Here is a 26,014-nt window from a genome sequence, read left to right as displayed (position 1 = left end):
CCACAGGCCCCTCGCCCAGGCCGCCTCACGCCCCAAGGGAACCCCCACCCTCATCTGGGACATCCTTCAGGGCAAACCAGCTGGCCCCCACCCGTGCACCAGGCCTCTATCCTATCTAATAAAAGAGTAAGATGCAGATTGACCATCACTCCAACACACAAGATGGCTGCCCCCATGTGGTCAAAGATCCTGCCCCCATGTGGACACAAGATGGCCACCACAAGATGGCCAGCAAGGGAGGGCAGTTGGGAGGGACCAGGCCTGCAAGGGAGGGCAGTTGGGGGCGATCAAGCCTGCAGGGGAGTGCAGTTAGGGGTGACCAAGCCGGCAGAGGAGGGAAGTTGTGGGCAACCAGGCCTGCAGGGAAAAGCTGTTGGGAGGGACCCAGGCCTGCAGGGAAGAGCAGTTAGGGGTGACCAGGCCTGCAGGTGAGGGCAGTTAGGGGTGATCAGGCCTGCAGGGGAGGGCAGTTAGGGGTGACCAGGCCTGCAGGGGAGGGCAGTTAGGGGTGACCAGGCTGGCAGGGGAGGGCAGTTAGGGGAAAACAGGCTGGCAGGGGAGCAGTTAGGCATCAATCAGGCTGGCAGGGGAGTGGTTAGGGGGTGATCAGGCTGGCAGGCAGAAGTGGTTAGGGGCAATCAGGAAGGTATGCAGGCAAGTAGTTGGGAGCCAGCAGTCCTGGATTGTGAGAGGGATGTCCGACTGCCCGTTTAGTCCCGATCCCACCGCAGTCGGACATCCCTTGAGGGGTCCCAGATTGGAGAGGGTGCAGGCTGGTCTGAAGGACAACCGCCCCCCCCCCCCCCAGTGCACGAATTTCGTGCACCGGGCCTCTAGTATATATATAAAACCATGAGTTCCACGGAAATGTCCTTGGATTTTAGTTTTCTTGTTTCCATATTTATAACTCCCTTTTCCAACAGTGAGAAAATTGATTTCCATTCTTCTTTCTTTTTTCTTTTTAGAGGTATTTCAGTTGCTTTATTGAGAAGGTTTCCTGTGCCACCGCACACAATCTAGAGAGGGTCAGAAGTCAGAGGTCCCAGTTACAGGGGGTCAGCCCTCGCCAGGCGTGTTGATGTAGACTTTGCCATCTTCTTGGATGGGCGTGTCACATGGGCTGGCACAAATAAACACCACCACCACGATTAGCAGAGACACCACAGCATCAGCAGCCACAAGGCCTGCCGGGAGTGGCATGGGGAGCGGCTCACATCCTGAACAGGAACCTGAAGTTATCTGAGCTGCAGCCACTGGGAGCAAAAGTAGAAGCAGGATGTTGCCTGGAGGGATCATGACGGGCTGGGGGCTGGAAGGGGGCAGGCAAAGGGATTTGGTCTAGAAAGGTTCTCCCGTTATTCTTACTATAGGATTTCATCAATCCCCTTACTGTAAATAATTTCTTTTTCACCACTTCCTGCCTTCCTCCTCCCAACATGGATGCCCTCTTTACTCCTTTTAGGTTCCTACCTTCCACACTGGGAACATCCTTTTCCAGCAGTATGGGAGATTAGATATCCCAAATGACCCTTTGTATCAGTTTCCTATTGGTATGTAACAACCCACCCCAAAATGTAGTGGCTAAAAACAAAAATAATTTATTATCTCTCACAATTGGCTGAGAGATTCTGCTTGTCTCACCTGAGCTCACTCATGTGGCTGCTTTCAGTTGGTGGGTTGGGTGGAGAATAGCCATTCTTACATGTCCTCTGTCACATGTCTGAGGTCTCAGCTGAGATGGCTTCAATGGCTCGACCTCTCTCCTCATGTGATCATCCATCTAGGACTTCTTCACATGATGGTGGAAGTGTTCAAGGAAAGCAAAAGCCAAAGGTGTCTTAAGTCACTTACACCACATTCTATTGTCAAAGCAAGTCACAGCCCAGCCCAGGTCAAGGAGTGGGGAAACAGACCTCACTTTTCGACAGAAGGAGCTAGAGTAGCAAGGTTACATTGCAAAGGAGCACCAACATGGAGGTATACTTCGTTGGGGACCATTATTCTAATTGACCATACTTTCCTAATTAAATGGTAAGAATATTAGTTAAAGCATATATATATATTTAAGCACAGCATTCTAAATGTCTCTCTGAACTGGAAAGACCATAAAGAATTCACAAAGCCCAAAGTACAATCATGAACCTTGGGAGACAAGCAACCTCTACATTTGCCTTTTTCTCTAAGACTTTCTGCCACCACTGGAGAACTTATCTTAATAAGCTGTGTGGGGCATGCCAAACAGAAGGCAAATCTGGGGGCTACAAATACAAGAGATCAAATGGGAGGCCCTTCCACAAAGCTGGGACCCAACCCTCAGTGTAAATGAGTGAGAAAAACAATTTTACTGGAGAAAAGGAGACGGCAAGAAAAACTTGAATGCATGTCTTGTCCTTGGTACTAGATGTTGCAAAAAAGAGTCATCTGAAAATCTGTAACCACAAACTAAACGTCACATGAATTTACAGAGTTTTCTGAAAAGAAAAATGCAAGCTGATAATGTTATTTGAAGTGATCCCCTGGTGTGAGGCCTCTAGTTGGCCGAAAGGTACAAATGTAAATCTTCCCTGAACAAATTCAAACTCAATCCAGGCCTTCAAGAATTCCTACAGGTGAAATTCCAACAAAAATGAGCAACTCACTGTAAAACAAAATCACAAAACATACTAAGAGGCAAGGTATCATCTGTGAGAACCAGCAGGAAAAAAAACAAAACACAAAAAAACAGAAGGCAGAATAGAGCCTTTATGCATTCAGATGCTAGACTATAAGACACATATTTGGACATTTGGACGTAATTACTAGTAAGTGTAATATGTGCTATGGACTGAATTGGGTCTCCCTAGAACTTACAAGATCAGGCCCCAATATGACAGTATTTGGAGTAAGGAAGTATTTAGGGTTAAATGAGGTCATAAAGATGGGGCACTGACTGGATTAGTGCCTATGAGAAAAGACACCAGAGAGCTTGCCTTCTCTCCACCATCTGAGGACTCTGAGAAGTTGCCATCTGGAAGCCAGGAAGAGAGCTCTCACCAAAAACCTGACTATTCTGGTATCCTGATCTTGGACTTCCAGCCTCTGGGCTATGAGAAAATACATTTCTGTGGTTTAAGCTGCCCAGTCTGTGGTATTTTGTTATGGCAGTCTGAGCTGACTAATACAATATATTTAAATAAATATAAGACAAGCTTAAGTAATGAGTATGACTAATTTGACAGAATTGAGAAAAGTTTACATAGAAATTACCGAAATTTTTAGTAGTTGAAAGTAAAAAAAATAAAATAAACTTTGAAAAATGGGTTCCACCACTGAAGATAGATTCTACCACTGAAGATAGGATTAGTGAACTGATGATAGATTGAATGTATTTATATGGAATATAAAGAGACTGAAAATATGAGAGGTTATAAGATATGGTAGATATACAGGGGTGGGCAAAAGTAAGTTTATAGTTGTTTGTATGGAAAAAGACATGCAAGTTACGATTATTACAATAGCTTTATAAACTCAAAAGAATGTCACAGTAAACCTCCTTTTCCCACTCCTGTAGTGAGAAGGTCTAGCATATGTCTAGTCATAGCTCCTAAAAGAGATAATGAGGGTGGGAAAATTGGAACCCTCATACATTGCTGGTGGGAATGTAAATGATACAGTGACTTTGGAAAACAGTTTGACAACTCCTCAAAATCTTAAACATAGAGTTAGCATATGACCTAAAATTTCACTGTTCATTATTTACAAAATAAAAATGTAAACCCACACCTGCACACAAATGTTCATAGCATCATATTCACAACAGCTAAAATGTGGAAACAACCCAAATGATAAATGGATAAATAAAATGTGGTATATCCATAAAATAGAATATTATCTGGCAATAGAAAGGAAGTACCGCTATACAGTATACTACACCATGAATGAATCTCAAAAATATATGGCAAATGGCTCAGTCAATGTGGATCAGTGGTTGAGCATCAACCTTTGAACCAGGAGGTCTCAGTTGGATTCCTGGTCAGGGCACAGGCCTGGGTTGCGGGTTCACCCCCCAGTAGGGGTCATACAGGAGGCAACTGATCAATGATTTTCTCCCATAGATGTTTCTTTTTTTATTATTATTATTGTTTAAAGTATTACATATATTAGTACATATATCTCCTTTTTTTCCCCATTGACCTTCCCCCAGCCTCCCCTAACCCCTGTCGCATGCCCTCATCCCACCTCCCAGTGTCTTGTGTCTATTGGTTTGCTTATATGCATGCATATAAGTCCTTTGGTTGATCTATTTCCCTCCCTCCCCAACACTCCCCAGCCTTCCCGCTGTAATTTGACAGTCTGTTCAGTGCTTTACTGCCTCTGTATCTACCTTTTTATTCATCAAGTTATAATGTTCTTTATTTTCCATAAATGAGTGAGATCATGTGGTATTTTTCTTTCATTGCCTGGCTTATTTCACTTAACATAATGCTCTCCAGGTCCATCCATGCTGCTGCAAATGGTAAGAATTCCTTCTTTTTTATAGCAGCATAGTATTCCATTTTGTAGATGTACCATGGTTTTCTAATCCACTCATCTGCTGATGGGCATTTAGGCTATTTCCAAATCTTAGCTATGGTGAATTGTGCTGCTATGAACATAGGGGTGCATATATCCTTTCTGATTCGTGTTTCTAGTTTCTTGGGATATATTCCTAGAAGTGGGATTACTGGGTCAAATGGGAGCTCCATTTTTAGTTTTTTGAGGAAAGTCCATACTGTTCTCCACAGTGGCTGCACCAGTCTGCATTCCCACCAGCAGTGCACGAGGGTTCCTTTTTCTCCACATGCATGCTAGCACTTGTCGTTTGTTGATGATTGCCATTCTGACAGGTGTGAGATGGTACCACATTGTCGTTCTGATTTGCATCTCTCGGATAATTAGTGACTTGGAGCATGTTTTCATGTGTCTCTTGGCCTTCCTTCTGTCTTCTTTCGAAAAGGTTCCATTTAGGTCCGTTGCCCATTTTTTTATTGGATCATTTATCTTCCTCTTATTAAGTTGTATAAGTTGCCTGTAGATGTTGGAGATTAAACCTTTATCAGTGATAATATTTGCAAATATGTTCTCCCATACAGTGGGCTTTCTTGTTGTTTTGTTGATGGTTTCTTTTGCTGTGAAAAAGCTTTTTATTTTGATGTAGTCCCATTTGTTTATTTTCTCTTTAGCTTCCATTGCCCTAAGAGCAGTATCGGTGAAGAAATTGCTTCGGCATATGTCTGAGATTTCTCTGCCTGTGGATTCCTCTAGTATTTTTATGGTTTACAGTCTTATGTTTAAGTCCTGTATCCATTTTGAGTTTATTTTTGTGTATGTTGTAAGTTGGTGGTCTAGTTTCATTTTTTTGCATGTATCTGTCCAATTTTCCCAACACCATTTATTGAAGAGACTGTCTTGACTCCGTTGTATGTTCATGCCTCCTTTGTCAACTATTAATTGAGCATAGTGGTTTGGGTCGATATCTGGATTCTCTATTCTATTCCATTAGTCTATACGTCTGTTCTTGTGCCAGTACCAGGCTGTTTTGAGAACAGTGGCTTTGTAATACAGCTTGAAATCTGGTATTGAGATCCCACCTACGTTGTTCTTCTTTCTCAGGATTGCTGTGGCTATTTGGGGTCTTTTTTTTATTCCAGATGAATTTTTGGAGAGTTCGTTCTAGGTCTGTGAAATATGCCATTGGTATTTTAATGGGGAATACATTGAATCTATAGATTGCTTTGGGTACTATGGACATTTTAATGATGTTGATTCTCCCAATCCATAAACATGGTATGTTCTAACATCTATTTACGTCTTCCTCTATTTCTTTTTTCAGTGTCCTGTAGTTTTCCGCGTATAGGTCTTTTACCTCCTTAGTTAAGTTTATTCCTAGGTATCTTAATTATTTTGGTGCAATGGTAAATGGGATTGCTTTTTTAGTCTCTCTTTCTGTAAGTTCACTATTGGTGTATAGAAATGCCATAGATTTCTTGGCGTTAATTTTGTATCCTGTTACGTTGCCGAACTCATTTATTAAGTCTATTAGTTTTTTGATGGAGTCTTTCGGGTTTTTTATGTACAATATCATGTCATCTGCAAATAAGGACAGCTTTACTTCTTCTTTTCCAATTTGGATGCCTTTCATTTTTTCTTCTTGTCTAATTGGAATGGCTAATACTTCTAGTACTTTGTCGAACAGGAGTGGTGAGAGTGGGCATCCCTGTCTTGTTCCTGTTCTTAGGGAAAATGGTTTTAGTTTTTGCCCATTGAGTATGATGTTAGCTGTGGATTTATCATATATAGCTTTTATTATGTTGAGGTATGATCCTTCTATTCCCACCTCATTGAAAGTTTTTATCAAGAAAGGGTGTTGGATTTTGTCAAATGCTTTTTCTGCATCAATTGATATGACTATGTGATTTTTATCTCTCAATTTGTTTATGTGATGTATCACGTTTATTGATTTGCGGATATTGTACCATCCTTGCATTCCTGGGATAAATCCTACTTGGTCATGGTGAATGATATTTCTGATGTACTGCTGGATCCGATTTGCTAGAATTTTGTTGAGGATTTTGGCATCTATGTTCATGAGGGATATTGGCCTGTAATTCTCTTTCATTGTGTTGTCTTTATCTGGTTTTGGTATTAGGGTGATGCTAGCTTCATAGAAGGAGCTTGGAAGTGTTCCTTCTTCTTGAGTTGTTTGGAATAGTCTGAGGAGGATAGGTTTTAGTTCTTCCTTGAATGTTTGGTAAAACTCTCCTGTGAAGCTGTCTGGCCCTGGGCTTTTGTTTGCTGGAAGCTTTTTGATGGCTGCTTCAATTTCTTCCATAGTTATTTGCCTATTGAGATGTTTAGATTCTTCCTGATTGAGTTTTGGAAGGTTATATTTTTCTAGGAATATGTCCATTTCCTCCAGGTTGTCCAGTTTTTTTGTTTGTTTGTTTGTTTTTGTTTTAAATAAATCTTTATTCAGATTATTACAATTATTTCTCCTTTTTCCCCCCATAGCTCCCCTCCACCCATTTCCCACCCCACCTTCTGCCCTTACCTCCCCCTCACTGTCCTCATCCATAGGTGTATGATTTTTGTCCAGTCTCTTCATGAACCCCCCCATACCACTTTCCCCCTGAGAATTATCAGTCCACTCCCTTTCTATGCCCCTGATTCTATTATATTCACCAGATTATTCTGTTCCTCAGGTTTTTAATTCACTTGATTTTTAGGTTCGCTTGTTGATAGATATGTATTTGTTGTTCATAATTTTTCTCTTTACTTTTTTCTTCTTCCTCTTCTTTAAGAATACCTTTCAGCATTTCATATAATACTGGTTTGGTGGTGATGAACTCCTTTAGCTTTTTCTTATCTGTGAAGCTCTTTATCTGCCCTTCAATTCTGAATGATAGCTTTGCTGGGTAGAGTAATCTTGGTTGTAGGTTCTTGCTATTCATCACATTGAAAATTTCTTGCCACTCCCGTCTGGCCTGCATAGTTTCTGTTGAGAAGTCAGCTGACAGTCGTATGGGTGCTCCCTTGTAGGTAACTAACTGTTTTTCTCTTGCTGCTTTTAATATTCTCTCTTTGTCTTTTGCTCTTGGCATTTTAATTATGATGTGTCTTGATGTGGTCCTCTTTGGATTCCTTTTGTTTGGGGTTCTGTGGGCTTCCTGGACTTGTAAGTCTATTTCTTTCACCAGGTAGGGGAAGTTTTCAGTCATTATTTCTTCAAATAGGTTTTCAGTATCTTGCTCTCTCTCTTCTTCTGGCACCCCCATAATTCTGATGTTGGTACGCTTGAAGTTGTCCCAGAGTCTTCTTACATTATCTTCAACTTTTTGGATTTTTTTTTTTTTGCTTTTTGCTTTTTCGGTTGAGTGTTTTTTGCTTCTTTGTATTTCAATTCTTTGACTTGATTCTTGTGTTCCTCTATTCTGTTTCTGGGTCTCTGTATAATATTTTTTATTTCAGTCAGTGTATGTTTAATTTCTAGTTGGTCCTTTTTCATATCTTCGAGGGTCTCGTTATATTTATCGGCCTTTTCTAGGATATTCTTAAAAAGTCTTATAACCGTGGTTTTGAATTCTATATCCAGTCGTTTGTTTTCCTCCATTTCTTTCGTTTGTGATCTGATTCTTTGACCCCGCATTTTCACTGATTCCCTGAGTTGGTAAGGTAGATATTTGTGCTAGGTTTCCAATATGGCCCAGTGGGTCTGCTTCCCCAGTTAACCTGAGGTGGACACTCTTGGTGCACCCCTTTGTGAACTGTGTGTACAGCCTTGTTGTAATTAAGTCTTTATTGTTGTTGGTATCACTGGGAAGAATTGACCTCCGGGCCAGTTGGCTGTAAGGATCAGCTGTGTCTATGCTGGGAGAAGTTCGGTGCTGGAGACAGCCTTATAGGATTAGACTTGCCAAATTGCAATAGCCTCTGTGCTCAGCTTGGATGGGGTGGAGTCTCAGTCTTGGCTTCCTGTCAGCCTTGCCCTTGCGCGCATGTGCGCTTTCAGTCCTCCGCCTTCCCCAGCTCGAGTCTCCGCCTGAGAGTCCAGACTCCCCCAACAAGAGCGTGGGTCCCCAGGGGCTCGCCCGGAACTGGGGTTCAGTGCAGTCAGAACTGGGGTTCAGTGCGGTCGGAGGCTTCCTTCCCCCTTCCGCCAGAGAAAGTCAGCCAGGCTCTCAGCCGCCCTTCCTCTCTGCGCGCACAAAGCCCCTTTGCCGTACCTCCAATTCTCTGTGAGGTTTTCTCTTTCCTTCTAGTTGTAGAATTTTCACTCAGCCAGCTTTCCTGTGGTTCTGGATGGTGTCCGTTCTGTCTTTTAGTTGTAGTTTTGAAATTGTTGTGCGAGGCAGCAGTTTAGGTGTTTACCTATGCCGCCATCTTGGTTTCTCCCTCAGTTTTTGAAATAGAGTTGTTCATAGTATTTTTTAACAATCCTTTGTATTTCGGTGGTGTCTGTTGTTATTTCTCCTCTTTCATTTCTGATTTTGTTTGTTTAGGTCCTCTCTCTTTGCTTCTTGGTGAGCCTGGCTAGAGGTTCATCAATCTTGTTTATCCTTTCAAAGAACCAGCTCTTGGTTTTGTTGATCTTTTGTATTGTTTTTTTGGTCTCAATGTCATTTATCTCTGCTCTGATCTTTATTATTTCCTTCCTTCTGCTTACACTGGGCTTTTCTTGTTGCTCTCTTTCTAACTCTTTGAGTTGTAGGGTTAGGTAATTTATTACATTTGTTTCTTGTATTTTGCAGTAGGCTTGTAGAACTATGAACTTCCCTCTCAAGACTGCTTTTGCTGTGTCCCATAGATTTTGGATTGTTGTGTTTTCATTGTCATTTGTTGCCATGATGTTTTTTATTTCTTCCTTGATCTCTCTGGTAACCCAGTCATTGTTTAATAGCATGATGTTTTGTCCCCATGTGTTTGATTTTTTTGGATTGTTTTTATTGTAGTTGATTTCCAGTTTTATGCCACTGTGATCTGAGAAGATGCTTAATATGATTTCTATCTTCTTGAATTTGAAGAGACTTTGCCTATGATCCAACACATGTGCACTTGAGAAGAATGTATATTCTGTGGCTTTGGGGTGAAATGTTCTGAAGATGTCAATTAATTCCATCTGGTCTAGTGAGTCATTTAGGATTGATGCTTCTTTGCTGATTTTTTGTTTAGAGGATTTGTCCAATGGTGATAGTGGGGTATTAAAGTCTCCTACTATGATTGTATTGCTGTCAATCTCTCCCTTGATATCTTCCAGAAGTTTTTTTATGTATTTGGGTGCTCCTGTATTGGGTGTGTATATGTTTACCAGAGTTATTTCTTCTAGTTGGATTGCTCCCTTTAGTATTATGAAGTGACCTTCCTTATCTCTTGTTATGTCCTTCACTTTGAGATCTAATTTGTCAGATATAAGTATTAATACCCCAGCTTTTTTTCCATTTCCATTTGCCTGAAAAATCTCTTTCCATCCCTTCACCCTCAGTCTGTGTGTTTCTTTTTTTCTGAGGTGGGTTTCTTGTAGACAGCAGATATATGGGTCATGTTTCTTATACAATCCGTTACCCTATGTCAGGGGTCCTCAAACTACAGCCCGCGGGCCACATGCGGCCCACTGAGGACATTTATCCGGCCCTCCGGTTGCTGATGCCTATCCTGCTTAGCAGCCAACTCGTCCCAGGCCCGCAGTGCGCATAGGAATTTGTTCATAGTTTTGTTTTTTTTAACTATAGTCCGGCCCTCCAACAGTCTGAGGGACAGTGAACTGGCCCCCTGTTTAAAAATTTTGAGGACCCCTGCCCTATGTCTTTTGATTGGGGTATTTAATCCATTTACATTTAAAGTTATTATTGATAGGTACTTGTCACCATTTTTATTCTTTACCCCTGTGTTCCTTCTTCGCTTCTATTTCTTTTTTTTATGGCAGACCCTTTAGCATTTCTTGCATTGCTGGTTTGGTGGTAATAAATTCCCTTAGTCCTCTTTTGTCTGTGAAGCTCCTGATTTCACCTTCAATTTTGATAGCCTTGCTGGGTACAGTATTCTTGGATTCAGACCTTTCCTTTGCATGACTTTGTATATTTCATTCCATTCCATTCTGGCCTGATGAGTTTCTGTTGAGAAATCAGTCGCTAGTCTGATGGGGGTTCCTTTGTAGGTAACTTTCTGTCTCTCTCTGGCCGCTTTTAAGATTCTTACTTTGTCATTGGTGTTTGCCAATATAATTATAATGTGCCTTGGCGTCGGTCTTTTGGGGTTCATTTTGCTTGGGACTCTGTGAGCTTCTTGGATTTGTGTGGGGTTTTTCTTCCCTATATCAGGGAAGTTTTCTGTCATTATTTCTTCAAACAGGTTTTCTATTTCTTGTTCAGTTTCCTCTCCTTCCAGAACCCCTATTATGCAGATGTTGTTTTGTTTCGTGTTGTCCCAAAGTTCCCTTAGGCTCTCCTCCTGCTTTTTAATTTTTTTTTCTAGAAGCTGCTCTACTTGGGTATTTTTTCCTACCTTGTCTTCTAGCTCACTGATGTGGTCCTCTGCTTCTTCTAGTCTACTCTTGATGCTTTCTATTGAGTTCTTTACAGCAGCGATGTCATTTTTCATTTCTTCTTGGTTCTTCTTCATTTCCTCTTGGTTCTTACTCATATTGTTGAATTTGTCTTCCATTCTTTCAGTGACCTTATGACCATTTCTCTGAATTCTTTCTCTGACAGGTTGCTTGCCTCCATTTCGTTTACTTCCTTTTCTGGTGATGCCTGCTTTTCTTTCATATGCGGGCTGTTTCTTTGTCTCCCCATGGTCTCTCTTCTTCAGGTGTCTGGTTATGTAGTTCTCTCTCTCCTGCATTGATTTAAAGACACAAAATACAACACAACCAGGTACAATGCACAAGGCACTGAACAGTATATTCACTATATTAATAACCCCAAATAAAGGTGACCACCAGAGAAAGGCAAATTAGAGGATAGGAGAGAAAAAAGAAGAGAAAAAAAAGAAAGAAAGGAATGCCAAAATGAAATTGGGAAAAGGAAAAACAAAGTAAGAGAGAAAAGAAAGAAAATAAGAAAGAAAAGGGGAACAAACTATATATGTGGGGAGAAAACTCCAATAGAACAGCCACTAATCCCAATAAATGCCAGCAACAAGTACCTGGAGATGAATACAAACTACAAACAACAACTAATATCAAGCGAGGTGAGGGAAAACAGAAGCAAAAAATAAACAGAAACAAAACAAACAAAACAAAAAAAGAATAAACAAAATAACCTCACAAACAAGCATAAAAATCAATATAATCAACATTCAAGCAAACAACAACAAAAGGACAGAGAGAAAAACAATTTTTTGGATAGTGAAGACAGAGAAGAGAGAGATGTGTATGGACTTGGAGCAGGGGATTGGAAATTAGATATATAAGTAGGGTGAAATTTTAATGGGGTAAAAAGAAAGAATAGGGAAAATCTAAAGCAGGAAAAGGGTAAGAGAAACAGGACAACAAAAGGGGAAAAGTTAGGAAGAGAGTGATGGCATAAAGGTAGAGTTGAGATAGAGTAAAATGATGCTAAAGGAAAGATGAAAATAGAATGTAGAACACTAATCCCAAAGTAAAATAAAGAGAAAATAAAATGACACTTTTTTTTTAAAAAAGGTAATATACTGATTGAAAATAAAAATGTAATAATTTAAAAGGTAAAATCAAGTGAGGAAAAAAGAAAAAAAATTAGTTTCTTAAGTAAAAGATGAAAAAATAAATAAATAAATAAAAATAAAAAAGAATGTGCAGTAGTGAAGGTCATTCACTTCCTCTATTGTTCTTTTTGGCACGCCTGTTTCCCAGTCAGGACAGTATTATAGTTCCCTGCATTTCACTGCTCCTCAGTGTTGTAAGCCAGTCCTGGTTTTTAAGCAGGCAGTGTGTCTTATTTTCTTGTATTCCTTTATTTGTGATTACACAAGAGTCAATTTGTGATTCAACCCCTGGGTGGCAGTGTTTCTAGATTGACCTCTGGGTCTATAGGTCCTTTCTAGCCTGTGCTTAGATCCTGCTTTCCCTGTGGCACTCAATACCGGTTTGTGGGAGTGGGCTGCCCCAGAGATGGTTCTCCAACGGTCACTCCCCGCTCTGATCCCCAGGTTCCAGAAAAACAACTTTCCCCTGCAGTCTCCTAGGGTGTCCCCAACTGGGTGATCCTATGTATTGGGCTTAGTAATCAGAAGCAAGGATTTAAAGAGGAAATCACAGGTGTGCAACTCCAGGACTGCGCACACGTCTGCGCAGTCCTTTTCCCCCCTTGTGTCCAAGCAGCCGGCACACTTATAAAATTTCTAGGCTGTCCTGCACCAGATCAAAATGGGTTGCTCTTTAGAGATCCCCTCTATTAACAGCTCTGAGGACCCCCTTCCACATTCACGGATCACGCCAGCCCCAACAGCCATGGATTCTTCCAGGTGCAGACTTCCCCTGGTCCTCCAGCTCCCGCAGTGCGCGTGCTTCTCTGTCCTGCCGGGACTAGAGACCTCACCTTATCCCAGGCGAAATCTGACCCCTCCGTGGTGGAGTGTAGAGCTCCTCTGAATCCGTGTGTTTGCACCAATTGGGGACCGGTGTTCTGGGGTTCGCAGCTGTTCGGTGGGTGCCGTAGTTGCAGATTTTCAGGCTTCCGATAACATCCACTTCCCCTTCAAGATGGTGCGGTCTCTGCATCCGAGCCGGTGGCTCCGGGAGGGGACCCAGTAGCAGTGGGGGCTGCCCAGTCAGGGGAGCCCTGTCCAGCAGTCCCCCACCTTCTCCTGCAGTATAGCTATCCCTGAACTCACCAACTAACACTCCCCGTGCGACCCTCAGCTGTTCTTTCTCTCTGCTCCGGGACAAGGCTTGGGACACATCCGTCTATTCCACCACCATTGTTTTTCTCGAGCGCCCCATAGATGTTTCTATCTCTCCCTCTCCCTTCTCTGAAATAAATAAAAATATTTTAAAAATGCTATGGCAAGTGAAATAAGCCACTAATAAGTGATCACATATTGTAGGATTCAATTTATGTGAAATGTCCAAATAGGCAGGACTGTAGGAAAAGAAAGTAAATTAGCGATTTCCTAAGACTAGACAGAAACAGGTGGGATAGAAATGGGAAGTGACTGCTAATAGGTACAAGGATTCTTTGGGCAGGGGGAGGAGGTGAGTAAAATCTTTTAAAATTAGACTATAGTCAAGGTGCACAACTCCAAATATACTAAAAACCATGGAACTAAACACTTTATACAAATGAGCTTTATGGTGTATAAATTATATATCAATAAAACTATTTAAAAATAGATAATAAAGAAAATAGGAAAACAATATTCAACTTCTTAATAACATAATTTTCCAGAAGTGTTGAAAACACACATCTTTAAATTCAGGAATTCTAATAAATTCCAAGCAGGATAAATAAAAACAAAAGCCATATCTAGACACATCATCACATAACTGAAGAGCACCAAAGGAAAAGAGATAAAATATTTAAAGCATCCAGACCAAAGACACATCACCTATCAAGGAGCAAAACTGATTGCTCTCTGACTTCTCACAGCAATCTGATGGTAGCTAGAAGACAGTAGAATACCATCTTCATTGTGCTGAGAGAAAAACTACAATTCTAAACCATGTATAAATGTATGGGTTAGAAATTATTAAAAACTTCAGACAGATACAAATATGAGATCACAGACATTCACTAAAGCACCTTTTAAGGGATGTACCTCAGCCAAAAGTAAAATGAACCCATATGGAAATCTGAGGAGCATGAAGGAATGATGAACATATTTATAAATATGTCAGTAACTATAAGGAAACATTGCATAACATTTAGAAATATATTGCCCAATTTGTGAAGGAATACTGACTAGAATTAAGATACTGGATAACAATATCATATAAGGTGGGGGACAAGTTCGTATGTCCTAAGATTATATATACACACACACACACATATACATACAGGGTTGGGCAAAAGTAGGTTTACAGTTATGAGTACACAAAACAGTATATTCTTTTTTAAAATTATTTTATTATATACTAGAGGCCCAGTGCATGAAATTCATGCAAGGGTAGGGTCCCTGGGGGCTGCCAGCTGCTGGATGGGGCACCTGCTTTCCCCCGGCTGCCTGCCACCATTACTGCTGGCCCCAACCCCTGGTCGAACTCCTGGTCGAGGGAGCAATTTGCATATTAGGCTTTTATTATATAGGATCTGTTTTTCAACATTTTTTTTTTAAATCCTCACCTGAAGCTATTTTTCCATTGATTTTTAGAGAGAATGGAACAGAGAGGGAAAGACGTAGAGAAATATCTATGTGAGAGAAACATTGATTGGTTGCTTCCTGCACATGCCCTAGAGCCTGCAACCGAGGTACATGCCCTTGACTGGAATCAAACCCAGGACTCTTCAGTCTGCAGGCTGAAGCTCTATCCACTGAACCAAACTGGCTAGGGCAAGAGTTTATTCTTATATTATTATTTATTTATGTATTATTATATTGTTTTCTACATGAGCAACTATAAACTTACTTTTGGCCCACCCTGAATGTGTATCTTATATAATAAAGAGGTAATATGCAAATTGACCCTCACGCCATCTCAAGATGACTGTGCCCACAGTGGAGGCATGGTTCCTGTAACGAGCAATCAGCAGGGACCTGAGGCTGTGCCCCCCACCCAATGGGGCTTGACGGGAAACCTCAAGGCATACCCCCTGCCCTGGCTCAGGCTGGGGGACCCTAGGCCGTGACCCCACCTGGCGGGGCTTGATGGGGGAACTCAGGCTGCACCCCCCACCCGATGGGACTTGATGGGAACTCAGGCTGCGCCCTTCACCCCAGGCCGGGGGACCTCAGGCTCCACCCCCTGCCCTGGCACCAGGCCAGCGGACCTCAGGCCACGACCCCTGCCCCAGTGCCGGGCCAGGGGACCTGAGGGTGTGCCAGGGAACCTGAGGCTGTGCTCCCCACCCGGCATGCACTGGGGGACCTGAGACTGCACCGCCCGCCCAGCAGGGCTTGATGGGTGGGTCTGGCCAGGTCTGGATCTCACCCAATGGGGGTGGGCTGGCCGGGTCCGGGTCTCGCGCGATTTCAAGGCGCATGTGGTTGGGTGGGGACTTGACTCTGGGTCCTGTGGCATGCCCCAGACTCTGATAGGAGGAAGATTTTCATATACATTTTACTAATTTTCTTTATCTCTGAAACTTCTATTATAGAGAAAGGGCAAATAGCAATAGTAAAATATTTCCTCTAATTAATTCCCTTTTAATGTGCACGAATTTCATGCACTGGGTCACTAGTATGTATATATAACTATTTGTAGTTATATATATTATAGTTCATAATTATATATATATATACAGGGTGGGGCAAAGTAGGTTTATAGTTGTTTATATGGAAAATAATATAATAAATATAATCCTATATAATAAAGTGGTAATATGCAAATTGACCATCACTCCAACACACAAGATGGCCACCCCCATGTGGATACAAGATGGCCACCACAAGATGGCCAGCAGGGGAGGGCAGTTGTGGTTGATCATGCCAGCAGGGGAGGACTGTTGGGATGGACCAGGACTGCAAAGGAGGGCAGTTGGGGGCGATCAGGCCTGCAGGGGAGGGCAGTTAGGGGTGACTGGGCCAGTAGACGAGGGCAGTTGGGGGCAACCAGGCCTGCAGGGGAGGGCAGTTGGGGGTTACCAGGCCAGCAGGGGTGGGCAGTTGGGGGCAACCAGGCCTGCAGGGAGGGCAGTTGGGAGGCACCAGGCCTGTAGGGGAGGGTACTTAGGGGCGACCAGGCTGGCAAATAAGGCAGTTAGGGGTGACCGGGCCAGCAGGGGAGGGCAGTTAGGGGTTACCAGGCCAGCAGGGGTGGGCAGTTAGGGGCAATCAGGCTGTCAGGGGAGCACTTAGCATCGATCAGATTGGCAGAGAAGCAATTAGGGGCAATCAGGCAGTCAGGCAGGTGAGCGGTTGGGAACCAGAAGTCCTAGATTGTGGGAGGGATGTCCAACTGCCTTTTTAGGCCCGATCCCACCGAGGGCAGTCGGACATTCCTCGAGGGGTCCCAGATTGGAGAGGGTATAGGCTGGGCTGAAGGACACCCCCCCCCCCGTGCACGAATTTTGTGCACTGGGCCTCTAGTAAATATATAAATATAATAATAAACTCTGTGTTTCATATACTCACAACTATAAACCTACTTTTGCCCTACCCTTTATATATATAGTTTTAGTTTTTATATTTAAATATTTGATCTATCCAAAATTTATTTGGTGTGTAAAGCAAGCACTCAAGTTAATTTTTTCCCAAACAACCACTTTCTGTCCCAATAACACATAGTTAAATAGTTCTTATGTTATCTGCTGGTATGTTAATGTCACTTTATAATATGAATTTCCATATTTGTCAATCTATTTCTGAGTTCTTTATCATAGAACACTTATCTGTTGATGTATTCTTACACAAATGCTACATTGTTTCAGTTACTATAGATTTATGTAGATTAGTGTGTGAGGGATTTTTTTTTCCTATTTAATTGTAACATATACCATAAAGTACACAAAATCTTAATTTTACAGCTAAAATGAAGGTTTACCTAACCATAACCTTTCTAAAGACCACTTGAATCAGTATAGAATATTTTTTAGTACTTCTGAAGTATATTTTATACTCCTTCCCTGTCAATACCCTCAAAATGTAACCACTATACTGATGTCAATCATTATTGATTATTTTTGCCTGTTTTTTGAGAGTCACAAATATGGAACCTTACAAGATTTCCTCTTTTGTGTCTGCTTGTTAGTTCAGCATTATGTCTCAAAGACTTATCCATTTCACTGCATTAAGCAATAATTAGTATGTTTTCATTGCTATGTAGAATTCCATTGTATAGAAAACCAGAATTTATTGATCTATTTCACAGTCAATATACATTAACATGCTTTGCGGTTTGGGGCTATTGTGAATAATCTTGCTTTGAATATTCTTGGGCATGTTTTTGATAAATATAAACAATTGTTTCTGTTGGGTATATGTTCAGGGACTGAATTGCTAGGTCCAAGAGTCTTAACTTTATTCAGATTTAATGGACACTTTCTTTCAAACAGCTTTCCATAAGGGTTGTACAAATTTAAACTTCCTCAATAATGTATAAGCATTCCAGTTACACCACATTAGTATTAACACTTGTATTCACTGTCTTTTTGGGAGGGGGTATAGTAGTATCTGATTATGGTTTTGATTTTCATTTCTCAGATTATTGATGATACTGTAAACTTTTCATTTATTTACTAGAAATTTGATCATCCTCTTTTGTGAGCTTGTTTACATTTTAGTTCATTTTTTATGGAAGTCATTTAAACTTTTACTTAGTGATTTGCCAGATTATGTTATAGATTCTATAGAGGATTCCTTTGATGGATATGTATACTGCAAATATCTTTTCCATGCCTGTGGTCTGCATTTTCACTCAGTGTTGTGATTTGATAGGAAATATTTAATGAGCTTCAACTTATTATATTTTTATTCTGAGTCATTGTAATTGATGCTGTTTTTGTTCGTTTGTTTGTTTTTTATTGATTTTAGAGAGGAAGGAAGAGGGAGAGAGAGGTAGAAATAATAATGATGAGAGAGAATCATTGATCAGCTGCCTCCTGCACGCCCCTTACTGGGGATCAAGCCCACAACGCTGGCATGTGCCCTTGACCAGAATCAAACCTGGTACCCTTCAGTCTGCAAGGTGACACTCTATCCACTGAGCCAAACTAACTAGGCCTAGGGCAGTGGTTGGCAAACTGCGGCTCGCGAGCCACATGTGGCACTTTGGCCCCTTGAGTGTGGCTCTTCCACAAAATACCACGTGCAGGCGCACATGTACAGTGCGATTGAAACTTTGTGGCCCATGTGCAGAAGTTGGTTTTCGGCTCTCAAAAGAAATTTCAATTGTTGTACTGTTGATATTTGGCTCTGTTGACTAATGAGTTTGCCAACCACTGAACTAGGGCAATGCTGTTTTTAATTTCATTTTTATTTGTTCATTTCTGGTCTATAGAAATACAGTTGATTTTTGCGTGTTGATCTTGCACCCTGTGGCCTTGCTGAGCTCACTTATTAATTTTAGGAGGTTGGCTTTTTGTGAAGATTCCTTGGGATTTTCTGTGTAGATCATTATGTCATCTGAAAATGGAGACAGTTTTATTTCTTCCTTTCCAATTTGAGTGCCTTTTATTGCCTTACTAGAGGCCTGGTGCACAAAATTCGTGTATGGGAGGGGGGTCCCCTCAGCCCAGCCTGGACACTCTCCAATCCAGGACCCCTCAGGGGATGACCAACTGCCAGTTTAGACCCGATCCGTGGGATCGGGTCTAAACTGGCAGTCAGACAACCCTCTCACAATTCAGGACCGCTGGCTCCTAACTGCTCACCTGCCTTCCTACCTGATCGCCCCCATCTGCTCCCCCTGCCAGCCCGATTGCCCCCAACTGCCCTCCCCTGCCGGCCCGGTCTCCCCCAACTGCCCTTCACCGCCGGCATGATGGCCCCCAACTACCCTCCCATGATCTTGTGACGACATGGGGGTGGCCATCTTGTGACAACATGGGGACAGCTATCTTGTGGCAGCCATCTTGTGACGACGTAGGGGCAGCCATCTTGTGAGGACACAAGGGTGAGACCTAGGGTTTTATTAGTATAGATGTGCTCAATCATGTTTTTATGAATTAAAACAGTTTTACTTTTTTTCTTCTTTACTACTATTTATTGATTTTTCTTGCCTTTGGGCAGAATCTCCAGTACAAAACTATATAAAAGTGGTGCCTTAGTTCTGAAACCAGTGGGAAAACATTCACTATCTCACTTTTGAGTAGGATTTCAACTATAGATTTTTTTTGTGTGTGTTTTTTTTCATGTACAAATTCAGAATCAATTTTTTCAAATATGTTTTACCCCCACAAATGTTATTAAGTCCTGCTTGTACCCTAGCTAGTTTTGCTCAGTGGATAGGCCTGCAGACTGAAGAGTCCCAGGTTCGATTCAGGTCAAGGGTACATGCCTGGGTTATGGGCTTGATCTCCAGTAGGGGGCGTGCAGGCAGCAGCTGATCAATGATTCTCATCATTGATGTTTCTATCTCTCTCTCCCTCTCTGAAATCAATATATATATATATATATATTTTAAAAGACCTACTTGTGAGGACACTTGAAATATAGTATTTACTAATAAAGACAACTAACATTCTGCTTTTACTTTTATTAGCATTTATTTAATGCTGAATTTATTCTTGGACCATAAGTTTTTGTTTCTTCAGTTTCTTCTGGGATATCTTTAGCTTCTGTGCAAACTCCTCTTCTGCTTTAGGAACAACCTGCTCTTTTTCAGTAAGGATCCTCTCAATGTAGCCAGGAGAGTACATGTGTGGGTCAGTCTGCCCATGAGCTCTGTTAAGTTCTGCAATGTATTTTGGGAGCTTTGTTCACCTGGATGAGCTCAATGACCAGAAAATCTATATCTACACCCTTAAGTTCAGCATTATTTTCTGCATTGTTAAGCACGTGCAGCAAAACCTCAGCACTCTTTTTGGGCTGGTCATCAACCTTGCGTCCAGCCCCTCTGTTTGGCCTGTCACACAACTTCACCATTGTAACAATGGAATGGTACACATTGCTTCTTTAAAGTGACATCCTTCAGCTACTTGGTGGTTTTTCAGATATGCATACCCTTGATTGCCTGGGCAGTTTCACAAGTGTTCTTAACACAAAGATTTGAACTTCTTGATTTGCATGATTTGTGGAGTTTTCTGGGTCAAGTGAATAGTGAACTATTTTCAGGTCACCTCAGACCACTTATATGAAGAGGTAAATTAATTTACTTTTGATTATGATTGAGGAATGTAACAAATGTTTAAATAAAATGTTTTTTAAAGTCTTTTAAGTCCAAGTAAAATTTACATAGAGAAAAATGTACATATCTTAAGTATATAATTAAATGAATTTTAATATACTCATATATCCTGTACCCTAATCAAGCTTTAAAACATTTTATAACCACCCCCCTCCAAATTTTATCTTGCCTCTTTTTAGTCACCACACACGCATATAGGCAACAATTGTTCTGATTTCTGTCATGGTTTTAGTTTCGCCTGTTCTGAAATTTCACATACATGGAATTGTAGAACACATGTTCTTTTGTGTTTGGATTATTTATTCAGCAAAACATGTTCACTATACCATAACTTTTTATTTATTCTCTTATTTGATGAAGATTTAAACTCTCTCTAGTTTTGGGGGTATAATAAATAAAGCTACTATAAACATTCCCATACAAGTCCTTTTGTGAACTTAAGTTTTAGTTTCTGTTAGGATAATACCTAGGACAGGAACTGTTGGTTATAGATTAAATCTATATAAGAAACTTCAAAACAGTTTATAAGAGTGGTAATGCTGTTTTCCATTACCACTAGCAATATATGAGTTCCAAATGCTGCATATCCTCAAAATGTTTGGTGTTAGTGTTTTTTAATTTTAGCTTTAATCTCTCTCTCTCTCTCTCTCTCTCTCTCTCTCTCTCTCTCAATAACTTCTTTATCCAATTAAGGAGGTTCTTTTCTATTCCTAATCTGTTATGAGATTGTATCATTTATAGGTGTTAAATTTTATCTAATACTTTTTCTGCATCTATTGAAACAACTGCTATAATTCTCATTTATTTTCTTAATGTGGTGAATTATATTGATTGATGTTTTAACACATTTATTGAAGCACAACTTACATATCTTAAATTCACCCATTTCAAATATACAGTTTGAGGAGTTTTAGAATGTCCCCTGTTGTGTGACCATTACCACAAACTTTCACCCAAAAAGTTTCCTTGTTCTCCTTTGCTCTTCATTTCTATTCTTATTACAGACTGTAGGCAACCTCTGTAATGTTTTCTGTATGTATAATTTTGTTATTTCTAGAAGTTCTATATAAATGGAATCATGAAATATGGGGCCTTTTTGTGTCCTTTCCCACATGGCAAGGAACTAAGGCCTCTTGCCAACAACCATATAAACAAGCCATCTTCGAAGCAGATTATCTGGTCTCCATCAAACCTCCACTGACATCTTGACTGCAACCTTATGAGAAACTCTGAGATCCAAATCTATGCATCTGAGCAATCCTCAAACTTCTGAGCCATAGTAACTATGAGATAATAAAGATCTTTGTTTCAACCATTAAGTATTGAGGTCATTTATTATGCAATAACAGATAACTAATACGCCTGCATTTCTGGAACAAATCCAATTGATGCTATTTTATTATTATCATTTTTACATATCCCTGAATTCGATTTATTATTTTTTGTAGAATTATTATTTAATTTCTGAGAGATAGTGATGTATAATTTTCCTTTCTTGTAATGTCCTTTTCAGATTTTGGTATCAAGATTATTCTGACTCATTAAATGAGTTGGGAAGTGTACTCACATTTTTATGATCTCAAGGAGTTTTTGGAAAATGAGTAATATTTCTTTATTATGTATTTAGAAGAATCTGAGAGTGAAAACATTTACACCTGGGGTTTTCTCTGGAGAATGTTTTAAAATTACAAATATAATTTTTATAGATATGGAACTGTTCAAAATGTCTATTTCTCATTTCAGTTTTGTACAGGAAGTTCTTCATTGTACTACAGTTGTCAAATTAATTGCTATAAAGTCATTCCTAATATCTTTGTATTGTAGGATCTGTAGAATTCTTAAAATTTATAGTTTGTGCTCTTTCTCATTTTTTCATTAATCTTTCTATGTATTTATTGACTTAAAAATTTTTAAAGAACTTTAGACTTTGCTGTTTCTCTATTATATGTTTGCTTCTCATTTTATTAATTTCTGCTCTTATCTTTATTATTGACTTCTTTCTACTTTATTTGGGTTGATTTCCTGTTGTTTTACTAGGCTCAAAAGTTGGAAGCTTTCATAATTCATTTTCAACCTTTTTTTTTTTTTTTTGGTAATACGTATTAAAATTCTCTCTAGTCAGTGCTTAGTTGTTACCTACAATTTTCTGTATGTAGTATTATTTTGCTATAATTTAGTCAAAATATTTTAAAATATTTATCATAATTTCCTTTCTGATCCATGGGCTATTTAAGTGAGTGCTTAGTTTTCAGATCACTAGGCATTTTCTAATAATCTTTTGCAAAATTGAGTTAAATTGTAAATTGACTCTTTTCAGAGAATATATTCTATATTCTTGCTATTCAAAGTGTGGTTCATGAGCCCTACACCATCATTATTTGGGAGTTTGATGGAAATTCAAAATGTACATTTGGTCAAGATCCTGGTTGATATCTATGCTGGCTAATGTTTGAGAAGCACTATTCCATATTACTTCAATTTTTTGAAATATGTTCAGACTTGCTTTATGACTCGCCGTGTGGTCTGTTTGGGTATATGCTCCATCAGCATTTGAAAATAATGCCCATTGTGCAGTGGCTCAGTGCACCATTCTATAAATGTTTATAAGGTCAAGGTGGTTAATAGTACATTTCAAATCTTTTATATCTTTACTGAGATTTTGTCTGCTGTTCTATAACTTCTTAAAAGAGACTTGTTAAGAATTTTCAAACTGTAATTTTGGATTTGTGTAGTTCTCCTTTTAATTCTATTAACTTTTGCTTTAAATATTCTGAAACTGTGTTATTAGGTGTGTGCATGTTTTAGAGTATTTTAATCCTTCTGCTTTCCTTTTTATATAGGAAATTTTCTCTTTACCTTTAGTAATATTTTTCTTTAGAGTCCTATTTTATGATATCTACTAGAGGCCTGGTGCACGAAATTCATGCACGGCGGGGAGGAGGTCCCCTCAGCCCAGCCTGCACCCTCTCCAATCCGGGATCCCTCTCACAATGACAACATTTCTCAGCTTTTGTTTATTTGAACAATGTTTACCTTAATTTTGAGGGATATAATTCTAAGTTGGCAAATTTCTTAATTTCAAAATTATGAGGCTATCATTCACTGTCTTGTGTCTTCCATAATTTCTGCTGAAAAGGCAATTGAGTTTTGTTGTTTTTCTTTGAGGATAATGTGCCTTTTTGCCCTTTATTTGCTTGTATTTTCCTTTTTCCCTTTGCTTTTCAATAGTTTTTATTTATTTAGTTAGTTAGTTAGTTAGTAGTTAGTTATATTATCTTTATTGAGGTATTGTTGACTATATTCCCTATGCTACACTTTATATTTCCATAGCTGTTCTGTAACAATCAATTTGTACTTTTTTTATTTTTTATTAATCTTTCTCTTTGTAAGCTCTCTGAGGAATTGGTTTCTATTGTGCATTCCCAAAGAGCTCAACACAGACTTGACCAATAGATTGATCCACTGCAGAGTCTTTACACATGGAGAATCTATTATCCTGTAATAGAAGGTGCGGGAATAATACAGTGGTTGCTATTGCTAATATTTTTAACTTTTCATCTCTTCGATATTTATGCAGTTATTCTAAGACAATTATGTTTTGGTCAAGCATATAGCTGCTTTTGGAGTTTGGATGCATAATTCAAGCACCCTTTACTCAAAGAGACAGTGGTAGGATGATTCTTTTGGTATCTCCAGAAGAACGAGAGCTTCCCTCTTCCCTCCATTTCCAAGATCTCTGAAATCAAATGTGATAACTGGCTGACAGGAACTTGTCTAGGTCAACATAGGAAATAGGCTGACTCATGTCTCCCCTCCATTCCCTTCTTTCGTTTCATGTAAAATTATGAAAACATGTCAGTCTTGTTTATTGGCACAAGTAGGCTCTTAATAAATTCCTCTTTTCATTTCTTTTCCTGCACATAGGTAATTGTTTTAGTTCCATGACATACCTGCGAACTCATTGAGTTCCTTTCATTGTTTTCTAGCTCTTGTCCAGTTATCTCTGCAAAATTCCTCAGTAATAATTTGGTTCCATTTGACTCACAGCCCTCCAAATGGCCATGCTCATGTCAATCAGTGTGTAAATATTATTGGTAGTATACCTGTATTAAGAAAAGAGAAACTGTGCACTCAAAGCAAAATTACTCATAATTAAAAGAAATAGTTTATCGCTGAATGCTTTGACAACGCCCAGAAGTCCCTTTCAGAATCTTTGCAAATGTCACCAATACTTTTTAAAAATCCTTTTCTAAATAAACCCCCCAAAATGGTTTTTGAATGATGAATGAACAATACCTGCTTGTCCTTAAGGACTAACAAAGTGCGAAAAAATATATTTCATATTGAATTTTTATTGCTTTTCTGTTGGTTTAATCATCACAAGTATGGCCACAGAATGCCTCATAAGAGTATTCAATGGGAAATGTGCAGCATGTATCTTCACTATGTGAATCTCCCTTTACTGGGTTTTCTAGGGATTGGGGATGTCACCTCCATACGTACTATTGCTGCAGCCAATGGGGAACTAGATCTACATCCCAAGCAAGTGACTTATAGACATTTAGAATGAACTGGCTCTAAAAAAAAATAAATAAATAAATAAAAAATAATAATGTTAATTAAAAAAGAATGAACTGGCTCTGAACAACCTATACAATACTCGAACACCAAAAGGGGATACTTTCATTGGGCTCTCTGAGTTTTCTTTACTTGATCTTTTTGTTCTATTTCCACTTAAAATTATTATTTAATGAAATGTCAAAGCCAACTCCACTGTAACAAATCATATTTATCATTTATGGTACATGCTGAATCTTTGTTGATTACCATAGTGCTTGACCTAGAGTGGGTAATTATCAAATGAACGAACAGATAGTTGAATGAATGAATGAATAAACAAATGAATATCACATGAAACGCGTTTGAAGGGATTGGAAATTTTAGGTTGGAGAACACTTAGCTAAAACTTGGTAGTTTCTTCAGATATTTGAAGGTTTGTTTGTTTGTTTGTTTGTTTGTTTTGAAGATTCAAGGATTTTATGAGGCAAATGCAGGCAGAACCAAGACACTGCACAAAGATTGATTTCAATCCAACAAATACAGAGGACCTACTACGTGCCACATTGGGCCCAAAGTTTAATATTTTGAGATTTTTTTCCTTATATCTTATTTGTAAGTGATCCTCCCCCACTAAAAGCAACTTGCTAAATAATTTCTTACCCTTGTAAAAAAAATGCACTACCTTCCAAAATAGTACAATCAGAGATACCCCTCCTTAGTTAAATGTCCCGATTGGCTTTGTTTGGACAATGTGGTCACTACATGTTTAATTTGCAAGGGACTGACTTACAGCCATTGTCTTAGGTAAGCTGAGCCTTTACTGAAGGACCTCTGGTGGGCCTTGGCCCAAAGGGTTCAAGTTAACCTGAGGTGTGGGAAGAAGGCTGGTGTTTTCCTACTTCTATTAATACCCGAAGGCCCGAGGGAAGGCCTGAAATCTACTAGGTTGGAGTGAGAAAGAAAGGCAGGGAACTAGAGAGGCTGTCACGTGCTGGAAGCAGGGCCAGCAAGCAAAGGGCA

The 26,014-nt window shown here is 39.8% G+C and overlaps 1 protein-coding gene across 1 annotated transcript; it reads right to left on the bottom strand.

Moving 5' to 3' along the window:
- Positions 1 to 1,056: 1,056 nt before the first annotated feature.
- LOC308234428 (hematopoietic cell signal transducer-like) lies at positions 1,057 to 1,296 on the bottom strand (the record flags this gene model as incomplete). The annotated part of the gene is made up of 1 exon (XM_080642086.1): positions 1,057 to 1,296. One exon carries the CDS (start codon positions 1,294 to 1,296, stop codon positions 1,057 to 1,059), a length of 240 nt encoding a protein of 79 aa, XP_080498212.1.
- Positions 1,297 to 26,014: the final 24,718 nt, after the last annotated feature.

This window comes from Plecotus auritus (assembly GCF_963455305.1).
Source record: "Plecotus auritus genome assembly, chromosome: 9".
NCBI classification, from domain to species: domain Eukaryota; kingdom Metazoa; phylum Chordata; class Mammalia; order Chiroptera; family Vespertilionidae; genus Plecotus; species Plecotus auritus.
This window is presented reverse-complemented; position numbering and strand designations above follow the sequence as displayed.